At 30.4% G+C, this 22,880-nt stretch overlaps 1 protein-coding gene and 1 pseudogene across 2 annotated transcripts; both read right to left on the minus strand.

Annotated features, from left to right (window-relative positions):
• Positions 1-13,120: 13,120 nt before the first annotated feature.
• Positions 13,121-15,015, minus strand: LOC114191451 (uncharacterized). The gene is made up of 3 exons (XM_085676075.1): positions 14,771-15,015; positions 14,386-14,674; positions 13,121-13,189 (listed from the first exon to the last, which is right to left on the minus strand). The coding sequence occupies exons 1-3, from the start codon at positions 15,013-15,015 to the stop codon at positions 13,121-13,123; spliced, it is 603 nt and encodes a 200-aa protein (XP_085532201.1).
• A 1,720-nt stretch (positions 15,016-16,735) lies between these two features.
• Positions 16,736-21,733, minus strand: LOC146884916 (beta-hexosaminidase 1-like; annotated as a pseudogene). The gene is made up of 14 exons (XR_014996466.1): positions 21,715-21,733; positions 20,874-21,289; positions 20,692-20,774; positions 20,215-20,250; positions 19,587-19,698; positions 19,416-19,486; positions 19,138-19,268; positions 18,891-18,907; positions 18,677-18,725; positions 18,170-18,270; positions 17,767-17,967; positions 17,503-17,562; positions 17,164-17,414; positions 16,736-17,055 (listed from the first exon to the last, which is right to left on the minus strand). The product of XR_014996466.1 is annotated as a beta-hexosaminidase 1-like (transcript).
• Between the last annotated feature and the right edge of the window lie 1,147 nt (positions 21,734-22,880).

Consider the following 22,880-nt stretch of genomic DNA (forward strand, 5'->3'; position numbering starts at 1 on the left):
CCAATTTTTTTTTTATTTTTTTTTCATTATTTTACATTTAATTTTTTTAAATATTTTAAATAATTTATATTTTTTAAATTAAATAATATTATATTCAAAATTAAATATAAAATTAAATATATAAGAAAACAAAATTATTAAGATATTTTTTATTTTTTCTCTTAATTATCTTTTGAGTTTTTTATAGGTTGTATTCTTTTTTATGTTTATTTATTTTCTTTTGTTACTAAAAAAAAGTTAGGCATAAATTCAGTATTTCTATCCTCATCTTTTTATATTTTCTCTTCCATTATTAAATAAATAAATAAGGTAATTTTCTCTTATCTCACTTGATAGTAAACTATTTCTTTAACATTTAATATTATTTTTTTATCTCATGACCTTTTTGTATATTAATTTTTTATTAATATAGAAGAAGAAACAATGTATATGTGATTTTTCATAGTCAATTTTTAATTGTAACTTGATTATCATAGTTTTTTTTAGTAATTATGTCTCTCAACTTTTGATTAGATTATGATAAATTATTTTTTAGTCTTAAACTTATTTTCTAAATAGGTATATTAATGAAAAATAAAAGAATAAATTTATTTTTTAAAATTGATAGAGAAACTACTCGTGAAGATGAAAACATGATAATATGGTTATTATCGCATAATAACGAAATGAAAGTTTGTGAATATTTTTTGAATCAAATGTATGTTAATAGAACAGAAGATGAATATTTTGCAGATAATATGATTATTTACATCGAAAAAAGTTAACTGAAAAATCTAATTATAATCAATTTCCATGAGTTCAAAAATATGACAAAAACGATAGACATTCCTTTAAATTGTGTAATTTTTTTGATAATTATATATGTACTAGATTATGTATTCATTTTTATTGAATTAGTCACAAAAATATTAAATATATAAATTTTGAGTATATTATTTTGGCTCCCCTAAAAATTATGGTGAAGATCCGCCATTGGTCATCAACCCACTAAAATATGAGATAATTAATAAAATCTAATAAAAAGCACTAAACCAAAAGTATGAGAATTTAAAGAGAATCAAAAGTTGTCATACATAATTTTAAACATACAATATGAATTTATAAAAACCACAAGTGAATCATAGATATCTAAAAAAAATAAACAAACTATAAAGTATATGGAACAAAGCTAAAGAAAAGAAGACTTATGTCAATGGAACACCGACTAACCCACATGTCATGCATACTACCCCAACTCATCAAAGTCTTGAAGCTTTAAACAAACTCTTATAACTGGCAAAAGTTAGAAACGCGCGGTTTGCATGCATCAAAGATTAAACCAAAAAGGTACGTTGGCCATGTTCTTAACCTTTATCAGTAATCATGAGAAAAACCATAAGTTTTTAAAGAATGAAATAGGATGGATGCACTACTGCACTACAAACTAGCTAACATAAAAAAAAATGTCCCATAAAGAGATTAATTGCCTTGACCAAAACAAATCCATGCATTCACGTGCTTAAAGAAAACCGAAAGCAAATGGGCCCATTTACGTGTGGTATACATGAACCGATGTAACAAAGCAATATTGCATTACGTGAAGGCTGCACCATGGTTTTCTACCAACAAACCAAATCTTCATATGTAAAATAAAAGGAAAACAAAAACGGCCCCACCATGCTAAAGTCAAATTACCAAAAGAAAGAGAGAGAATTATGGCTAAGAAAAAGAAAGATTGTGAAACGTAAATGCTGCAACTAATGTCACATGGATTTCAAAAGATGAAGAAAGAAAATAAACAACTAGACTACCCCATCATTCAACGTCCCAAAAGGAAGAATGTGATAGTAATATATTTCCTTACATTGTGATTACACTCAAAGATTAAGAGAAAGATATTAAATTTAAATGTGGCTGTGGTTTCCATTAGACAATTAAACATGGAACCAAAACACTGTGGAGACCCATGGTAACCCATTCCAACACTGCAACTTTCTTTGCATGGAATTCAAAAGATTAATAGGAAGATTTAACCTTGTATGTATATGGCCCATGATATTTGTATGCAGAAAAAGTAATGAACCCCGAAAGAACCCCCTCCATAACTCCAGAATAAAAGTGTGGCTTCTACCTTGTTAGGAATCTCTACCTACGTTCGTTCCGTTTCTTCCTCCATTCTGTATCGTGAATGAGGAGAGAGAAATTTGATTGCAAGAGTTCGTGGGCCCCACAATTAAAAAAAATAAAAGTCGAAAACTGAAGTATGCCGTTACCTGGTTCGAACACATGTACCTTTGCACCAGAAGCACACACAACTACCACCCAACTACATCCTTTCTCAATATAAAATATGCACAAATAAAATATAAACGCATATTGTGCATCCGCCATAATTGAATAAAAAAAATAGTTAAAACCACAAAATGAACCCGGCCCGAATCGAGCCCAAGCGCTTCAAGAACATATTCACTCTCAAACCAAGAGACCAATTACTTTTCCACGGTATATATGACCCACTTAATTATATAGATATATTCTAGCATCACATATAATATTAAAATTTAAAATAAATAAAACAATAACTTACATCACTTAAATAATTATTATAAATACATCAATAACTTAAATCTCTCAAATAATAATTATTTCATAATTTAATAACCTAATTAAATTAAATAAATCAACAGTATTAATCAAGCCATTAATTTTTTTTTCATGTGTTTCTTTTTAGTCTAATTTTTTCCGGGTCTTACAAATTTTACCATTTAAAACATAATTATTTATAAAAATTTTTGGAAATTGGCCGCTATTTTTACAAATTTTTTTATAAAATCGTTTATCTCTGCTCTTCTCATTTTCTCTATTTATCAACAGTTATTCTCTCATATTGTCTGATATATTTAACTTCATTTTTAATAAATATAATTTTATTTTATATATTAAAACTTAATAACATTATATTATCATTATCATTACTTACTAATATAATATCACCACATATATTTAAAAAATGCGTATACACATGCGCTGCGCTATGTGTACACTAGTATCTTAATAATAATTTTGTTGTGTTACGATATATTACATATTTAAAATAAAATATTATGAGTTAAGTTTTGATTTTAACGGAAAAAGAATGGTAGTTATATTTAAAAAAATATATATTTTTTAACTCATTTTTTTATTCAATTTTAACTCATTATTTTAATAATTATTAGATATCACATCTAAACAAATCAAAATAAATAATTTAATAATAATTAAAATAATAAATTAAAGTAGGTAAAAAAATAGGTTAAAATATCTTTTTGGTCCCAATTTTCGTCAACTTTTTGCAAATAGGTCCCAATTTTCGTGGGGTGCTCAAATAGATCATAATTTTTGTCAATTTGATTCAATTAGGTCCTAATTAGGTAACACCGTTTAAATTGATAATGTTTCACTGTACAGTTGGCTTTTTCTTTGCTACGTGTTCCATTACTAATCCTACGTGGTAGGCAGTGTTTGTTTATAATCAGATGGTTAATTAGGGGGTTAAACATATTAGGTTTTTAATTATCAGGATTTAACGAAAAAAAAAAGTAAAAGAAAGGAAAATAAAAAACAAATTGCAACGCAAATTAAAAAGTAAAAGGGGTTAAAACGTATTAGGTTTGTGCTAAGAAAATTGGGGATTTAGGTTAGTTGTGCTCGAATTTGGGGGAAAGAAAGAAAAGGAAAGTTGCTTCATTTGGCTTCTGCAATTGCTATGTGATCATCATCAATTCATCGTAGATATCGAAGGCAGGTTAAGTTTTCTATTGCGTTTGCATTTTCGTTTTTGGTTTTTGCGATTGTGATTTTCCTGGTTTGCGATTGGGTTGGTGTGATTTTCGAAAGCGATTCTATTTGTTTGATTGTGCGTTTATGTTGTCATTGTCTGCTATTGTATGCCATTGTGATTTTCATTGGAGTGTCCCACTCCTTTTCCCTATTTTAGTGAACATCTTTGTCAGTGGATTGGGGTTGTGTGCGTGCTTTGTCGGTCTTGTTTCTTTCAAAGTTGTGGTCCCTTTTTGTTCGTGGACCCTGTGTGTGTTCTTTCAAATATTTTATGCCATATTAAATGTTTTCGTGGACCCTGCTTACAATTATTTTTTATATCTGCCAGATATCACTTGTTTGAATATTGGTGTGAAATGTGTGATGAAAGTTTCGAAGTTGTTGTCCACCATGGTGGACTTTTTAAACATGATGGTCCTATTAATTACATAGGTGGGGAAACCACTGTTTGGGATTGTGACCCAGACAGGTGGAGTTATTTTGAGGTGATAGGTGAAATAAGGGAAATGGGGTATGTTAATGTTAAGGAATTATGGTATGCAATAGAGAATGCCATGTATATGTTGGAGGATGACAAAGGTGCAATAAACATGCTGCACGTTACCAAGCACTATGGCCAAGTTCACATGTTTGTTGTGCATGGTATTTCTGAAGCAGAAGTTGTGGAAAACGATTTAGAGGATAAACAAGGCTTGCTGTGTGGGGATGAGTTAGAGAGTGGGGAGAACAATCATATAAATGCGGAGGTTCGGGAGGAGGTTAATAATGAGGTTGATGAAGAGGTTTGGGGGGAGGTTAATGAGGAGGTTCAGGAGAAGGTTAATCAGGAGGTTAATGAGGAGGTTAATGTGTAGGTTAATGAGCAGGTTCATGAGGTTGAAAGAAAAAGGGAAGTTACATCTTAAGTTACATCTTTTTCATACTTGTAAGATGATTAATTACGGTGTCCCACTAAATTTTTCATACCTTTTTTATTGATCGATATTATTTATTTTCTTTGTTGTTGGACATGCATGCAGTTTCACTTGCAGAGGAATTAACGAGCAATGAAAGAAAAGCTTGATTCAACGCAATGACTATACCCCTCCATCCAAATTACAATAACCAATAACTATTAAAAATGAGTTATTGGTAGAATTATTTAGTATATGAATGATTAACCAATAACCATTCGACTTATTGAAGGTGTTCAAAGGATTAGTAGCAAGATTAGTTGTAAAAAATGTTCTTATTTCTTAAGCGGTTTCTAATTTTTTTTAGTTACTCATAAGTTGGGGTTATGTCATATTTAAATTTTATGATGGAATGATTGGAAAAAAAATAGATGATGAGGTTTATTTCTCTATTTGCAGACATTCAAGAATATATTGAAGGAGCGGAGAGGTGAAAAAATTGAAGCAAAGCAGAGAGGTGGGGTTTGTAACAGAGTAGACAATCCGAGGTTGGGTCGTGTTCAGGACATCAGGAATAGTGGTGGCGTCGAGAAGTGTTTTCACAGAAAACAAAAATATAAAAATATAAGGAACTCTCTTCACTTATTATGAAATAAAGAGCATTTAGGCCAAAAATAGATTTAATCATGTAATGTTAATATATATATATATATATATATATATATATATATATATATATATATATATATATCAAAAAATTCAGAATACAAATTTATCCTTATTTGTCATCTGAATCTCATTATTATTGAATTTGAAAGGTAAAATAGTAGAAATAGGGGCTACTAATACAAAAGGAAGCAATCTACTAATATAGGTTAAAAGAGAATAGGAGCTCATTTATGATCATGGCATCTTCTTCCACCAAATTGATTGAAAATAAAATAAAATCATAAACCGTAAGCAAAAAGAGGTAGGAGGAAGAAGATGAACTTGTTTGGATTATTTACAGATGGATTTTTCGGTCGGTAATTATCGACGAATTTTTCTATTTGTAATTATTGACAGATATTTTCGTTAAGTAACTAACGACTAATTTTTTTTTGGTAATTACCGACGAAACATGATTTCTATCAGTAAAAATTTACCGACAAAAGTTGCACCAATACATTTTTGATCGTTGATAAATTTGATTTACCGACGGAGTTTAACCGTCGATAATATAAGTTTTTCATGTAGTGTTTGATCATGATTTAAAATTTGATATTATATAAAAGATTATGATAATAATAAAAAAAGTTTTACTATTTCAATATATATGTTTCAGTTTTTAAATTAGGAAATGATAATAACAGAAAGTAACATATTGTTGTTATAAATTGTTAGAAAATATAGAGTGGTTTAAAAAAAACTTTGTTAAGGCTAACCATTAGTTATACTGAAAAAATTATATTTCAATTGAAGAAGGTATTCTCATGGAATTAGTCGTTGGCAGGATTGTGAAGGAAGAACTAACGACATTGATGGTAAAGGAAGAGTTGAAGGAAGAGGCAGCTGTGAGGTACCCTCGATATGTTCCTTTTATGTCTTTTTTTTTTTTAATCTTTTTTCTCATATGTTTAACTTTGTTCTTATATTGTCTTTTTAAAGGATAAGAACAAAAGAAGATGAAGATCACTTCCATAGTAAAAAAATTAAACTTTTGTATACAATATTATAATTTTACATACAATATTATAACTTTACGTACAATATTATAACTTTAAATTATACTTTTGTACAAAATATTATATAGTAAGTTTTTTTAATATTTGAAAGGTGCATTTTCTATAATGCAAGTGCATAATTTTTTTAACATGAGTTTTAGATTGAGAGATAAACATTTCGTTAAAGGAAAACCTTAAGGTGTCCATCAATATTCTTGTGCGGAGAGATTTGAACAAAACTCAATAATTGAGAGAAAACATCCATCTCTATTGAATGGGTTTAATAAAAATGTTATGATGGTGGTGAGGACAAAGGAATGGAAGGCGGGAAGGTGCCCCAACATGTGTTACTGCCCCTTTAGTTTATCCCCTACAAGTGAACTAACACGAGTAGCTCCCGACGTCCCTTATGTCGATCCCGGTGTCGGTGTCTGTCCCGGCGTCTCTCTCGGTCCTTGTCTGTTGGTCCTCGTCTCCTGTTTCGTCGCCACCGAATGATCTGATCGCGACTAGGTGGGGCTTTCTACACCGACGCCATATATGTGGAAAAAGGATACATAGGGCCTTGAAATGATCTTGTACTTCATTATACTTACATACAAGGTAGAAAATGCAACTTGGTAAGATTAGATAAAATGAAGTATACTTCAAATGAAGTTATATAACTTTACGTATAATATTATAACTTTATGTATAATATTATAATTTTAAATTATACTTTTGTACAAAATATTATATAGTAATTTTTTTAATATTTGAAGAGTGCATTTTTTATAATGCAAGTGCATAATTTTTTTAACATGAATTTTAGATTGAGAAATGAACATTTCGTTAAAGGTAAAACTTAAGTAGTCCATCAATACTCTTGTGCGGAAAGACTTGAACAAAACTCGAGAAAACATCCACATCCATTGAATGGGTTTAATAAAAATGTTATGATGGGTGAGGACAAAGGAATTGAAGGTGGGAAGATGCCCCAGTATGTGTTACTGCCCCCTTAGTTTATCCCTTACAGTGAACTAACACGAGTAGCTCCCGAAGTCCCTCATGTCGATCCCGGTGTCGGTGTCTATCCCTGCGTCTCTCCCGGTCCTCTTCTGCTGGTCCCCGTCTCTTGTTCCGTCGTCACAAATGATCTGATTGCGACGAGGTGAGCTTTCTATACTGACGCCATATATGTGGAAAATGGGTACATATGGCCTTAAATGATTCGTACTCCCTTGTACTAACGTGCAAGGTAGAAAATGCAACTTAGTAAGATTAAATAAAATTATGTTTACTTCAAATTAAGTTTTGATTGACGGTAGGTTAATAATAATAAATAAATAAATAAAATAAAATATATTTTGATTGACGGTAGGTTTTTTTAACTATAATTCTACCATGGGAAAAAAGAAAAAATAAAGAAAAGAAGTAAAAACCAAGAGAAGCATAATCTAATTTATTCCCGATAATAATCCTTTTGTCGGTAACACAGATTTCATTTAGTGACAAAAAAAATTCATCAGTAAAATCCGTTAGTAATTCAAATCTTTTTTACCTACAAATTTATCGACGAATTTTTTTTTCGTCAGTAAAAGAAACGAAAAATTTCCCGCCCAAATTTGAAATACAGACAAATTTTTCCGTTGATAAATCTGTCGATAATTAAAATTTTTTTTATAGACAAATTTACCGACGAAAAAATTTGTCGGTAAAAGAAGCATGAAATTTCTCGACCAAATTTAAATTATCGACAAATTTTTCTGTCGATAAATCTGTTTGGTTATCATATATCTGTTTGGCTAATTGCTATTTGTATCTTAATCTTGTGGTTAACACTGTACTTTCCAACTAATAAATCAAAATAAATTATCACAATATATTTGTTAAATGGCAACAACGAGTAATTACATGGACTCACTACACAAGAGAAATAAATTAAACAAAGGCATCCCTAGTTGACGAGGATTCAAACTGGCACCTCCTTCACACACCGACCACTAAATCATATGCTTTCTCATGATATAATATGTACCAAATATTTATAAATATATACATTTCTTATTTTATAACTAACTAAATTAAAATAAATAAAACAATTACTTAAATCATTCAAATAATTATCCCATATTTCATAATTTAATAAAATAATTAAATTAAATAAATCAACAATCTTAATCAAATCATTAATTTTTTTTATGATTTTTTTATTTAAATTTTTTTAGATCTTAAAAAAAGTTAAATGACATTATATTTATATATGGATTTTGTGTTTTAGGTGTGAAACAGGTGGTGTTTGCACATGAAGATATTATGTTAAGGGTTCCAACGATGTGTACATGTTTTCGGGTTCATAGGAATTATATGAGATGATTGGTAAGTTTGTGCATGTTTTGGATGATGGGTATGGGTGAGTAAGGTGCCTTGTTCATTAAAAAAATAAACGTTGTTTTTTTTATTTTCGTGCAGCAGGGACCGTCGAATATTAACATAATTACATAAAAATTTATGATAAGATGAAAAATATATTGGATACGAATGAGTTTCATACAAACAAAATAATTAGAAGAAATAAAAAATAGAAAAGTGATTGACAAACCACTATGGGCCAATAAGGCGCTAACAAACAACAAATTAAAATTGAATTGAAGTACAACATTTTTACGAGTTATGAGCGCAACATAATTAGAGGGAGGTGTCAACACCCAATTTCGTCCGGGTAAATGCATTTGTTTTGTTAAAATAATAATAATAATAAATAATATATAAAAAATAATAATAATAATAAATAATAAAATAAAATAAAAATTGATTGATGGTAGATTTTTTAACTTTAATTCTACCATGGGAAAAAAAGAAAAAAAAAAGAAGGAAAAAACAAGGTAAGGGAGAATATGGTCTGTTTTTAATTATCACACCTTTTTAATTTCATGAGCCTAAATGTTTTATACATATTTTCACCCCCAGTGTTTGCTATTCACACTCTTCACATGACATGTCAACATCAATTTGGATGTACACTATTGTTTTTAAATTTATTTTATTTTGTTTGATTCTTTGGGGAATAACAAATATTTTAAGCATCAAATTCTACTTTGCACACTTAATTAAAGAGGGAACCGTCTTAAGACGGGCGTTGTTGGGTGCTACGTTACTACCTTCCTCACATGTAACCGACTCCCGAATCCAAATTTGATTTCGAAGACCATTCTTTTTTTAAAGTTTTTCTATAGTTTTTCATAATAAACTATGGTGACGAGACGACTGTACCTTTCGAATTATTTTCGTCAATACACTTGACTATGATAGAATTCTCATCGTGCTAGAAAAATCAATTCCCTACCGTATACATTTGATCTAAGTGCCACACACCTGAAAATCCATATAAAATAAAATATTTATATCCATACCCATACTCAGTCAATGCGAGAATTTTTCGTCAAGACGAAAACTGGTTCAAACAATATCTACGAATACGAATTTATTTGTCATCTCTAGTGACGAGTGAATAAAAAAAAACTTATTGTTCAATATTAATCCACCTCGATCTAATATTGTTAATTGTTCAATATTAATCCACCTCAATCTAATATTGTTAATTGTTCAATATTAATCCACCTCAATCTAATATTGTTAAAATACTTATTAGGAACTTTAAAATTTCCAGATAATAGTGACAGTCACTAACAAGATATTTATATTTGAATTTCCAAAAAAATGACGACACATCAGGTTTTTAACAAATTCAATATTTCAAATTAACAATTTAAACTTAATGAACTATAAGGTAATTTCCTACACTGGGAAGAATATATAGACTAATAGACTAAGTTTCATTTAATATTATTTGAAAACCTAACCAAGCAAAAGGTATATTCGGTAATTTAAAAGCTTCGATAACAACTCAGCATTTCAATATTATGCGCAAATTATAATATTGTGTGCAAATTTAAGAACTTTTAGATTGAACATTTTTACGAGTTATGAGCGCAACATAATTAGAGGGAGGTGTCAACACCTAATTTTGTCCGGATAAATAAATTTGTTTTGTTAAAAAAATAAATAAAAAAAAAAATTGATTGATAGTAGATTTTTTAACTTTAATTCTACCATGGAAAAAAAGAAAAAAAAAATAAAGGAAGGAAAAAACAAGATAAGGGAGAATATGATCTATTTTTAATTATCACACCCTTTCCATTTCATGAGCCCAAATGTTTTATACATATTTTCACCCCCACTATTTGCTATTCACACTCTTCACATGACATGTCAACATTAATTTGGATGTACACTCATGTTCTTAATTTTATTTTATTTTGTTTGATTTTTTGGGGAATAACAAATATTTTAAACATCAAATTCTACTTTGCACACTTAATTAAAGAGGGAACCGTCTTAAGACGGGCGTTGTGGGGTGCTACTACCTTCCTCACATGTAACCAACTCCCGAATCCAAATTTGATTTAGAAGACCATTCTTTTTTTAAAGTTTTTCTATAGTTTTCCATAATAAACTATGGTGACGACTCCTCTGTACCTTTCGAATTATTTTCGTCGTCCCGTCGCGATTTCGCTTGCGATAGGAGGTTAGATGCACCACATGCCATTGTAATATTAACAATATTATCAGTAGAGGGAGGGTTAGATTCAGATGCAATGCACTTGACTAGGATAGAATTCTCATCGTGCTAGAAAAATCAATTCTCTACCGTATACATTCAATCTAAGTGCCACACACCTGAAAATCCATATAAAAGAAAATAATGCAAATATATATTTTTTTCTTTGAAAGCATTTAGGAATGACATATTCAAAAAGTAGATGCAGCTGAACAAATAATTTTTTACCATGTCCTTTCCCTAGTATGAGGTTAGTTGTTTAGCATTTTTTTAAATTATTCGTTGCATGACCTATTTTGAGAAAAAAAAACCAAAATTATTCAAATATATTGTATTATCATAACACAATAAAATTATTAGAATTGTAAAACAAAATTAATTTATTTTCTTTTCTCCATCTCTTGTTTTCCATTCTATGCTTTATAAGTGATTTTATGTTTAATTAAATTTTATTTTTTTTTAAATCTTTTTTTTTCAAGTTTTTTATACGTAAAGGTGATTTTTTTTTCAGTAAATAGACTACATATAAAATTGAGAATTTATTGATTTAAAATAAAAAAGGAGTAATTAAAATTGAAATTGATAATCAGAATCGTAACATAAGCATGTTAAAAATTGAAATTAAGATCAGTATATTAAAGGACTCATAAAATCATAAATTATAAAATGATAACACGAATATTAGATTTTATTTTTTAATATATATATATATATATATATATATATATATATATATATATATATATATATATATATATATATATATATATATATATATATATTTGGGTTTTGTGTTTTAGTTGCGAAATAGGTGGTGTTTGCACATGAAGATATTATGTTAAGGGTTCCCATGATGTGTACATGTTTTCGGGTTCATAGGAATTATATGAGATGGTTGGTAAGCTTTGTGCATGTTTTGGATGATGGGTATGGGTGAGTAAGGTGCCTTCTTCTTATAAGGTGAGATATGGGCAGAAAAATTCTCGCTTCTTTTACCGACGGATAAATCTGTCGATAATTTCGTCGATAAAATAAAATTAAATTATCGACAGATTTTACCGATGAATTTTGAGTTATGTAAGTATCGACAGATTTACCGACAGAAAAATCCATCGGTAATTCAAATTTTGGCAGGAAATTTTCTGTTTCTTTTACCGACGAATTTTTTCATCGGTAAATCCGTCGATAATTCAAATTTGGGCGGAAAATTTCCCTCTTCTTTTACGTACGGAAAAAATCAGTCAGTAAATCTGTTGATAAAAAAATTTTGAATTACCGACGGATTTTCTGTCGGTAAATGAAATTTGTGTTACCGAAGGATTTTTTTATCGGTAATTAAAATTTGAGAATCCGTCGGTAATTTTAGTTTTTTATAGTGGTAATGTAAAAACATGATTTTTAAAATTGTTTAAAAAATAATTAATACCAAAATTTTTAAATTATAATAAAAAAAGTTTAAAAAATAATTTTAAATTTTTTTATTAAAATTTTTTACAAATATTATTTTATTAAAATGTTATTTTAATTTATTCATTTTAATATTATTTCTAAAATTGTAAATCAAAGATAATTTGATAATCTTGCTTTTCTTTTCATTAAACTTATTTTTTAATTTATCACATTCATTAAACTACTCATATATCTCTAAATTCACTCACTTTCCCCTCTACATCCTTTAAAGTAAAGGACACAAATTTTACTTTCTAATCCACTCAAATTCATTTTTATCTTTTCTCTTTCTCTCCAATCAATCTTCACAAGTGAGCACATCATTTATGTCACAGCACATGTAATAAAAAGCATTTTTAGTTGTATTAACTCTTAATTAGGTTTAAATTTTATTTAAACAATATCCTTTCACCCAAAAAGTTGGAACATAGACAATTTGGAACATAGCATAACAAAAGGATATCTTAGAGGTGTTTTTCTTCATGTAGATTGAATTGGTAATTTATCACATATATTTATTTGACAGTTTTAAAAAAAAAAGGAAGAAATTGTTTTAGGATCATAATTATAAATATATTGTAATTATATAGTCCAACACTACAATTCCATGCTTTGGTTATTGACTTAAAAGAAAATAGTACTGATTAAACGTTGTGAAACCCTACATCGAAATACTATTTCTTGAGAAAAACATCTGTCAAAAAAGTCTTCGACCGCAGAGAAGCCTTTAAAAGGTTGACACCCTATAAAAAATAGGCTTAAATAGTCATTTGGTCCTATTTTTGGTCGACTTTTTTCACTTTGGTCCTACTTTTGAAAATGTTTTCAATTTGGTCCCACCTTTCGTAATTTTTTTTCAATCAACTCCTTTTCGTTAACTCCGTCTAAATCGTTAACGAAACGGTGGCCAGCGTGGTGATTTTGTGTGACGTGGATACTGTTCAGTGACGTGTCCGTTTGCACTGTGCTGACCATTTAATTGAAATTGCATATTCATTTTAGGGTTTAAGTTGGATTAAATTGGGTTTAGGATTGTTTATGTCGAATTGGGGATTTGGTGGTCGAATTGGAGATTTTTTTGTCGCTGTGTGAAATTCTGGAATTTCGCCTTTGAGATCAATTTTTGGCATCCAATTTCGTCGCTCATCTTTGTACAATCGTTGTGGAGAGAAAAACGTGTTCATCGCGAAGGTATGTCTTGCTTTAGGGTTCAACGCGGAGGTATGTCCTGCAACACAAAAAACCCATGAAGATGAAAGTGAAACACTGAAAGTGAAAGAAACACCCAAAGTCGAACACTGGGAAACAAACCTTAAAGTTCGCACAGCCCCAAAATTTTTTACCCAAGTTTTTTGTAGTTCTAGCTGTGCGCACCACTGCAATGTCTCCGCAATCGCAAATTGGGGGTCAGCCTGAAACCCTAGAACCACCATGGCAGGAATTGCAAGTTCAGTGAACTCAGCTATTGCAAGAAGATGAAGATGCCCCACGAGACATTCCTTTTCAGCTGAACTTTAATGGAAGACAACCACAATGAACACAAACCCTAAATTTCAATTTAAAATCTGGGCTATGACAGTGCAAACGGACATGTCACTAAACAGTATCCACGTCGCACTGTTCCGTTAACGATTTAGACGGAGTTAACGAAAAGGAGTTGATTGAAAAAAAATTACGAAAGGTATGACCAAATTGAAAACATTTTCAAAAGTATGACCAAAGTAAAAAAAGTCGACTCAAACTAGGACCAAATGACTATTTAAGCCTAAAAAATACAAAGCAAACATATTAAAGAACCATGCTATATATGTATATAGTTAGGAAGACATTTATTCATGAAAACCTTAAGTAGAGGTATTATAGTTAGAAGTATATATTCAGATATTATATATGTAGTGATTCAGAATATTTGCATATTTTATAAACATATGTAACATACCTTGTTCATGTCTAAATCGACCACCTTTTCTTGCAATTCACCAACCTCTTTGACGTTGAATTTGGTGAGTAAGGTAATGCTTGAGATGCTTGACATGGGCTGAACCACTAAATCATCCATCACCATGTAAGTTACTACCTCTTTCACAAAACCACTCTTGTCGGCTGAAATTTCAAAACTTCCAACCTTTTCACCAACAAATTGCATTACACTGTTCATAGTATTCCCACATTGGTAAGGACAGCGAGTGGTGTTATCACATGTGACGTAACCATAGTGAGTTGGGCACCTGTAGAACACATACTTGGAGGTGTCAGAAGAAGTGTCATCGATTGAAGGAAGAAGGCCTGAGATTTGTGAAGAAACGGAGGCAATTAGCTTCAACATTAGATCCTTACGCAGCTTTGGTTCCATGTAAGTTTCATCCAGATTCTTAACACTTTCATACATATTGACTAAGGAGCCAACCATTTGATCCTTGTTCAGAATCCTTGTGGCACTACCAATGGGCAAACAGAGCAAGTAAAAGAGAAAGTCTACAACCGCTTTTGATGCTTCTGCGAACAGCACCTTCTCACGCTTTGAGTCAATAATCAATTTCAGAGTCAATTTGGAGGAAGAAGATGCCATGCTCATATAGATCAGGTGTTATGTTGTATTACACGTCTTAACCTGAATGTTATTGTTGAGAGCTATATATAAACAATGAAATTCATATGTATGGTGAGTTTTGAATTTGGATCGAGAAGTACCCATTGAGTTCTTGAATCAAGGTTTTCTTTCATTGCTTATCAACTACTCCAGAAAGAAACTGCTGAAACGGCATAAACAAAACAAATAATATCAATCAATAAAGTAGTGTGCAATGTGATCCTCTCCGTCCGTTTATATTTACAACGTGCAGTTATTTTTCGTATCTACAACGTATGAAAATTATTTGACTTCCCTTTATTTTTTGTTTTTTTTTTCTTTCAAGTATAACTTTAACTTTGTTTTTCACTTAGAATTAAGATTTAACTCGTAAAACGGTATCATTTTTCGATTTTATATATTATTTTAAACAAAAATAATTTTTTGATAAATATTTAATTGACAAGGTTATTAAATAGAATAATTTTTTATATTTTTATAGAGTTACAAAAATAAAATAATAAAATTTTAAAGTTTTTTTTATAAAAAATGATTGTTTGTTAAAATTTGTTAAACAAAATTTTATCAAAATATCATTTTCCTATTTCAAATTCAGCTTTCACATAGCACATCAAAATTATTAAGATTATTGAAGAAAATCACAAATTCGTATATATAATTAATTTTTCTCTATATATATATATATATATATATATATATATATATATATATATATTTTGCTCGTTGTATCATTTATTCTTTAATTAAAATTAAATTAAAATTTAATGCGATTGTCAGTATCATCTAATAGTAAGTAAAAGTCTTTTTTGTTGCACTCTTTATCCTCTTGAATGAGTAGGTTTCAATCAAAATGAAAATACAATTAAGCTATAACTTAATGACATATTTTATTTTCACGCATTGTATTATTTGTATGTTCATCCAAATTCATTTAAATATAAACTTTGTTAAAACTATTATTATTATTATTATAATTATAAATAAAAAATTAGAATTGGTTTTTAAATATTCACTATCTACCACTTCCATATGGATCCTTAACTCTTTTTATTTGTTTTATAATTAATCATTAATAGTGTGGATCAAACAGACACAAAAATTTTATTTTATAAAAAATTTAAATAACACATGGTTGGTAAGATACATTAACACCGTTGAAAAAATATGGACCAAAGCTAATAACTTAAAAGATTCAGGGGTTAAACAGTAAGTTTCGATCAGAAATTATTTTCAATTTTAAGTAATATTTATGAAAAAAAAAACATAATTTCGATCAAAATAGCTATTTTTTTATCCTTTCCGTTTTCTGTTTCCACAGAATTCTACATAATTCTGTTTCTACTCCTTTCCCCTTTCAAGTTCAATAATGAGATTCAGTGGAACTAAACCATTCGAATTTTTAAATAGAAATACAGAAGGACTAAATAAAATTCTTGAAATGCTTTTCTACTGTATAAATGCAATCACTACGCATTAAACGTATGTTGTGAGATAACATAAATTTATCCGTAAACTCTGTTTTGTTCTCCACATTATTCTATAAAATCCATTTGCTTATGTTGTGATCACTGTGATCTTGCATACTCTCATCTGCCAAATTTCTCACTAACACCCTACGATGCCATGTTAAATTCTAGAAATGGAAATCAACATCATACACATCAGTCATAACCATAAAACTTGCATTTGGAAACAGATAAACAGGTGAACAGGTGTTGTTTATTGAATTGGACAATAACTTACACTATGAATGCTGTCAATGAACCACAAATATCTATCATTCTCTAGATAAACATGAGTTTACTACATTCACAATAATCTAGACATGCACAGATGAATAAGTTTACTGCACCAAGCATGAGCCTGGACCATCAGGAGCAGTTCTAGCATAAAAATTTGTGACAGGAGCTGCTGCAACCCCACGTCTATTCAACAGACATCTGAAGTATTGCAACCTTTTTAGTGCTGTTACTTTAGCATGTTTTCCTGAAGTAAAATCTCTAGGACTCCACAATCGTTCTGTGGGAAACAAACAATGGTGAATACATTATGTTTCAGTACTAAAACTGAAAAAAAAGAACAAGACAAGAGAATGGTGAACAACTTTGCATTAGTAATGAAGCAAACCTGCTGCTGCTGCTGCTCGAGGCCATATTGTTTGCTGAACGTCTGATGTATCAGCTGTCTCGCCCCACATACACACTTCTCCCCCAATAACTAATTTTTTCTCTGAAGCTTTCTGAATTCCTTCAAGTGGATCAGCATCATAGACAACTTCCCAAGGTACATTTAGATGGTCAAGATACCATACACCTTGGTTACTGAAAACACACCTGAAACCTTTTGCAACAGCCTTTGGACAAACTCCAGGGCCCAACCTACAGTATTTACTTGGAATTATAATTTCTGAAACTGGGATCATCAAGTATCATATAAAAATAAAACTTTACTTAGGCAGAAATTCACCAGTTATGCACTACAGTCTGCGGACTGAGCTTAGATGGAAAAGTGTTGAAGGTTTCTTCCCTGACAAGTTAAATAGAAAAGGTCAGATCTTAAAAACATGCTAACAGTTTAAGAACATGACATGGTAAATAAATAGAAGTGATGCTTCTAAATTTCTGTAGTTTACATGCAGGCAAACTACTATTGGAATCTGAAATACTAGGGTCATCAAGGATCAATTAAGGGTATAAATGAGTTTTTATATTATGAATATAGAAATTATACCAGTTTACCGGACTCCAATTTTTTGTAAGTGCTATGTTTTGAGCCTTTAGTACAAAATATTCATTGGTGCCAATTATAGACATAAAACGCCAATTTTAAGCTTTTAGGTCAAGCTGGAAGAAGAAAGACATGCACACTGACCTGTATTCACTTCATCACCACCCAAGTGAAATAGTTCAAATGGGAATATTTTTCTCATGTCTGCAAAATTTAGAAAAGGAGAATGAAAGAAAGTTATTATTTTAGATCAGATTACATACTAGGAAAATATATGAGTATAACTTAGTACTGTCAAAGGGTGGTTTTGACAAACTCCATAATACTGATATTTTTGCAAGATTCAAGGTAGAATGGAAGAAGATATAAGCTCAATAAAGTGATGCAAGTTTTACAGAGACTTAACCTGTTAGAATACCAGACAGGATATCAAAAGTAAACTTCTTCGAAACATCTAGTGGCTGCTTGCAGAAGGGTGATGGCCAAAGATCAGGATATCCAACACCCCTAAACAGAAATGAAGAACAGAGAAACGCTAATTTATTTCTGCTCTACAAAATTAGTCAGTAGAAATATTAAATTTTTTGGAGCATCCAATTGAAGTCCAAATTCGTAAAATAATTGGATCAATGTCTAAATAAAACTTTTCAAAAGCAGTGTCTGACGTCAACACATAGGAATCCATTCGGAGCAAACTTTCATGACACAGCTGCATCCAATCCATAGCTAGAAAGCTTAAACTTTTCTTTGGAAAACACAAGAATTTCTTGAAAGAAATGTCTATATCAAATAGATGAAGTAAAAGAAACATAGGTTCTCATGCAGCACCATTTTCAAGACATTATTGTAAGTTTATAAATTACCAGATTATCATCAGAGGAAAAAAAATATGAACATAACACAAACTTTTTACCATGATGCTGCATGACCAGGGACATCCACTTCCGCCATCACATTTATGCCTGTGATAAACCCAGAAGATACTCATTATCTTGCTCGGTACTGAGAAAGATGGGAGGCACAAAAGGAAAACAAAAAACCCAAAAAATATAAAATCACGACCTATAGTTCAAAATGGTCTGAATAATATGAAGCAGAAACTCGAAAAGGATTTTAAGATACGTTACCTCTCATTTTGGAAAAGCTTTACATTGAGGCAAAGTGAAACACGAAAAGAGAATACAGTATTAGTCCGGATTAAATTAAGAAAGCAAATTCAAAGATGAACTGGAAAGTAACAATTTAATAAAAAGCATAGATCAATTGATCAACATTTCTTTAGTATGATTTTAAAGAAGTAGCCAATAAACTTTGCATGATTTAAGAAAATTAAAGATGTTACATTTGTAGGAGATGGAATAAGGTGAGTCTTACTTAACAATATCATGTGCATCCTCTATTGTGTAACGTTCCCACTCTGAGTATGAACCTTTCCACAAATTTGGATAAGAAGGCACTTCAAGAGGAAATGATTGCTCGTCTATGATGTGCCAATGCAGAACATTCTCCCGTGTTCAATTTTTTTACATAAGCATTACATGAAACAAAGTAGCATGGTATGCTAGTTAGGAATTAGGATACACTTGTTTTCTTTCCAACTTTCATAAACAGCGGAATGGTAAGGGAAGTAAACTTATGACTTTTAATCTTACAAGTTTAGCGTAGGACATAGCTTCAATTATCTGCTTAATTACGTTAACTGGTAAATAATGTCTTGATGTATCTGCAATAAATAACAACATAAGTATTAATAGAGCGTAAGAACATAGCACATAAACACTTGCAGAATGTAGATTGATCTTATCGGAAAAATCTTGACTCACCCAACAGAAGCCCACGGTATTGAAATCTAGGTTTATCTCGGACGGACCAAGGTACCTTGCTTATATGTACTTTTTTAGTTGTATAATCAAAAGAACACAACTGGCTGAATGTCTGGTGCATCACAGATTAAAATAGAAAAAGAAATTAAGGTTATAGGTCGTGCACAACATAACAAGTTTCAAATCGTTCAGGAAGTAGTGATTCCTGTGTGCCACAGTGCATGCTGAGAAACACAAAAAAAGCATAATTCACTTTTAATTTTCAAGTTAAACAATATAATAAAATTGAGTTTAAGCAATTTACATGCTTATGTTAGTTCATAATTTCACAGATTGAGAGTGACAGGGGCTACATTCTTTCAAACTGCTGACATCTTGCCCAATAGACACAAACAGAACAGATAAAAGACTTTGCCAATCGTATGAAGAAAACAGAAACTGAATTCTGAATTATGAAAAATGAAGATTGCACACACAATTTAATAGTTATCTAAAATAGTAAAATCTGAATTTATCCAGAAATATCAAGTAACTACAACTCCTTTCATCCCTCCATTTCATGCTGAACAGCAAAAAGCGCAAGGCAGAAAAGGTTGGAGCTGAATTGAGTTGCAAACTCTATACATACCTCTAATCCACGCAATGCACCAAAAACAGTATTTGCCTACACAAGAAAAAATAAAAAAATTAGATGACTAATGGTCATCCACAGATTACTCTGAGATTAAATAAATATATAACACATTGCAATATATCTGTTTCTGTCCAATAAACATAAGAAATGAAGCACAACACCACAAGAGTCTTTATCAATCATCTTGTTACCCTAATAACAAAAGACTTCAATCAATCAGTGTTTTCCAATGAATTCCAATTGCTGGTTTATGGCATTTTAGTATGGTGCGGACGAATTGGTTGACTAGTCCATGGCGCAGAAAATGATGCCATTAAACTAAGAAATGCACACATAAACGGGAAATACTTTATATAGTATTCAGGAAGGGAAAGGGACAGCATAACCTTCAGATTTAAAGTACACAGTAACACAATCTCATTGAATATTCGAATCGAATAACAAATAGTGATGTAAAAAAACAAACCACACCTCAATTGTGACCCCCCAGAACCAGAAAGCTGATGGGCTCCTGAAACGAACAAATTGTAGCTTTCATCCACTCCAAGTTGAAGCTGCAACATGAGTTCCCAATCTCAAAAACCAAACTTGACGAAGACCCAGAAAGGAAAAAAAAAATTAAAAAAAAAAAAGAAAAAAGAAAAGAAGACCACCTCCTCACTGTTGGAATGAACAGTGATGCTCAATTTGTTAACATCGTAGGCAGGCCTCAGTGTTCTGAGAAAACTGAACCTGTCACCATGCTTGAACAGGATCCCTTTGTATCTCTCAAAAGCCTCTCGAACAATGTTAAAGGCAGCACCATTGCCAGAGAGGGAGAGAGCAGGGTCAAGAGAAAGAGTCTCATTGCCGAAGCTGAATTTTTCAGGCAGAGGCCAAATGAAGGGAAGAAACCTCTCGGGATGCGGGATTCTCGCCCCGAGAGCTTGAGAAACAAAGAATGCACAACAAACGAGGAACAACGTTGGAACAGCACTCGACGACGACGATGACGACGATGATGATGTGGGTATGCTCAACAACCCCATGGCTCTGGTAGGACTTTGAGGAATTGTTGGGCTTTGAAGCGCTGAGAGAGAAAAGCATTAAAGAGAACGTGAATGTAACAAACATGATTATTGGAGTATTTAAGATTAAGAAAAATTCGAGAAATCTGACGCTGTAAGAAACAGACATATGCAGGTAAGGTAAGAATCATTAAATGTACACAACAGACAACATAATAGTCTATTTCACCATTTTAAGGCACTCACACTTTGTGTGAGATTCCTTTACGTTACATAATGGCGAAGACAATTTCACTTTTAGTGCATAGATAAAATATATAATTATGCACTCCACCAAGTTGCTTCACTGTCATGTTATCCTAACTTTTACATCTCTTTGTTTATGTCAAACCATTTTTTTTTCTCTTCTTCCTAGCCATGTGAAATAAAGTATATTTCAATTCTACATACGAAGCATATTGTGTGTGGAAGAGCATGACGTGCATACCATAATGTTTTGAATACATTGTCTAATCCTGTGTTCTAAACAATTGAAAATGGCAGCGAGCAAAAAGAGAGAAAGAAAAAAAACGGTAGAATGTGTTTCCTCTTCCATTTGTTAGGTTTCAGAAATGACGGAATGATGCAAAACTACACCAAACTCACAGGATTTTTACCATCCATAATGGATGGTAAGAAGACGGAAAACTGTTTTATAAAATAAAATGACTAATGTATCCTTATTTAGTAATAATAATTAGAGACAAATTTATAGTAAGTTACAAGAATTTTAATTCCATGAGTCATTCACTTATTCCCATGAACTCTCCCCCATGTTCCAACTTGAAGTATAAAAATCAGTGATAACTAATTAACATTTACACTCTAAGAACTAAAATAAATAAATAAATAAATATATATATATATATATATATATATATATATATATATATATATATATATATATATGTCCGTCTCCACTGACAATATAATATATCATATCAAAAATACATTACCAACAAAAAGAAAATCATACTAAAATACAAATGTATTAATATACAGGATTTATGAGTATTATGAGTGTATTAAATGTAAAAAAAAAAACATATCATACTAAAATACAAATGTATTAATATACAGGGTTTATGGGTATTATGAGTGTATTAAATGACAATTATTAGGGTATTATGACTCTATTTGGATTCAATTTACTGTCAAAACTAAGTTCCAAATATATTTAATTATTGTTTTAAATTTAATCCTAATTTTTAAAAGGATAATCAAATTTAGAAGAATGATTTAGAGAAAGACTCGGGCAATGTGATCAGAAAAGTTTGATAATAAGGTTTTAATATATATACTGCAAAACAAAATTACGTTTTTTCTTTTCAATTAACAAATATATTTACTATATAAAAATTAAATTCTGAACATAGAATTTTTTTTATTAGTAGTATTAAAGAAATAATTTTGGTATTTATTATCACTTAATTTAGATAAACTGTATTTAAAAACTTCACGTAAACAGTCCATAGGTTCGATTTTTAACTTGCATTCTTACAATCACATAATTTAAGATAATAAAAATATACTAATTTTTAATTAGGTACTAAAAATATAAAAAAAAAATCATAAATAATTTAGAAGAAAAATATGTTTTTGATTTCTAAAGTT

The sequence above is a fragment of the Vigna unguiculata genome, chromosome 7, assembly GCF_037176805.1.
Source record: "Vigna unguiculata cultivar grain cowpea cultivar isolate G323 ecotype 2 chromosome 7, ASM3717680v1, whole genome shotgun sequence".
Lineage (NCBI taxonomy): Eukaryota > Viridiplantae > Streptophyta > Magnoliopsida > Fabales > Fabaceae > Vigna > Vigna unguiculata.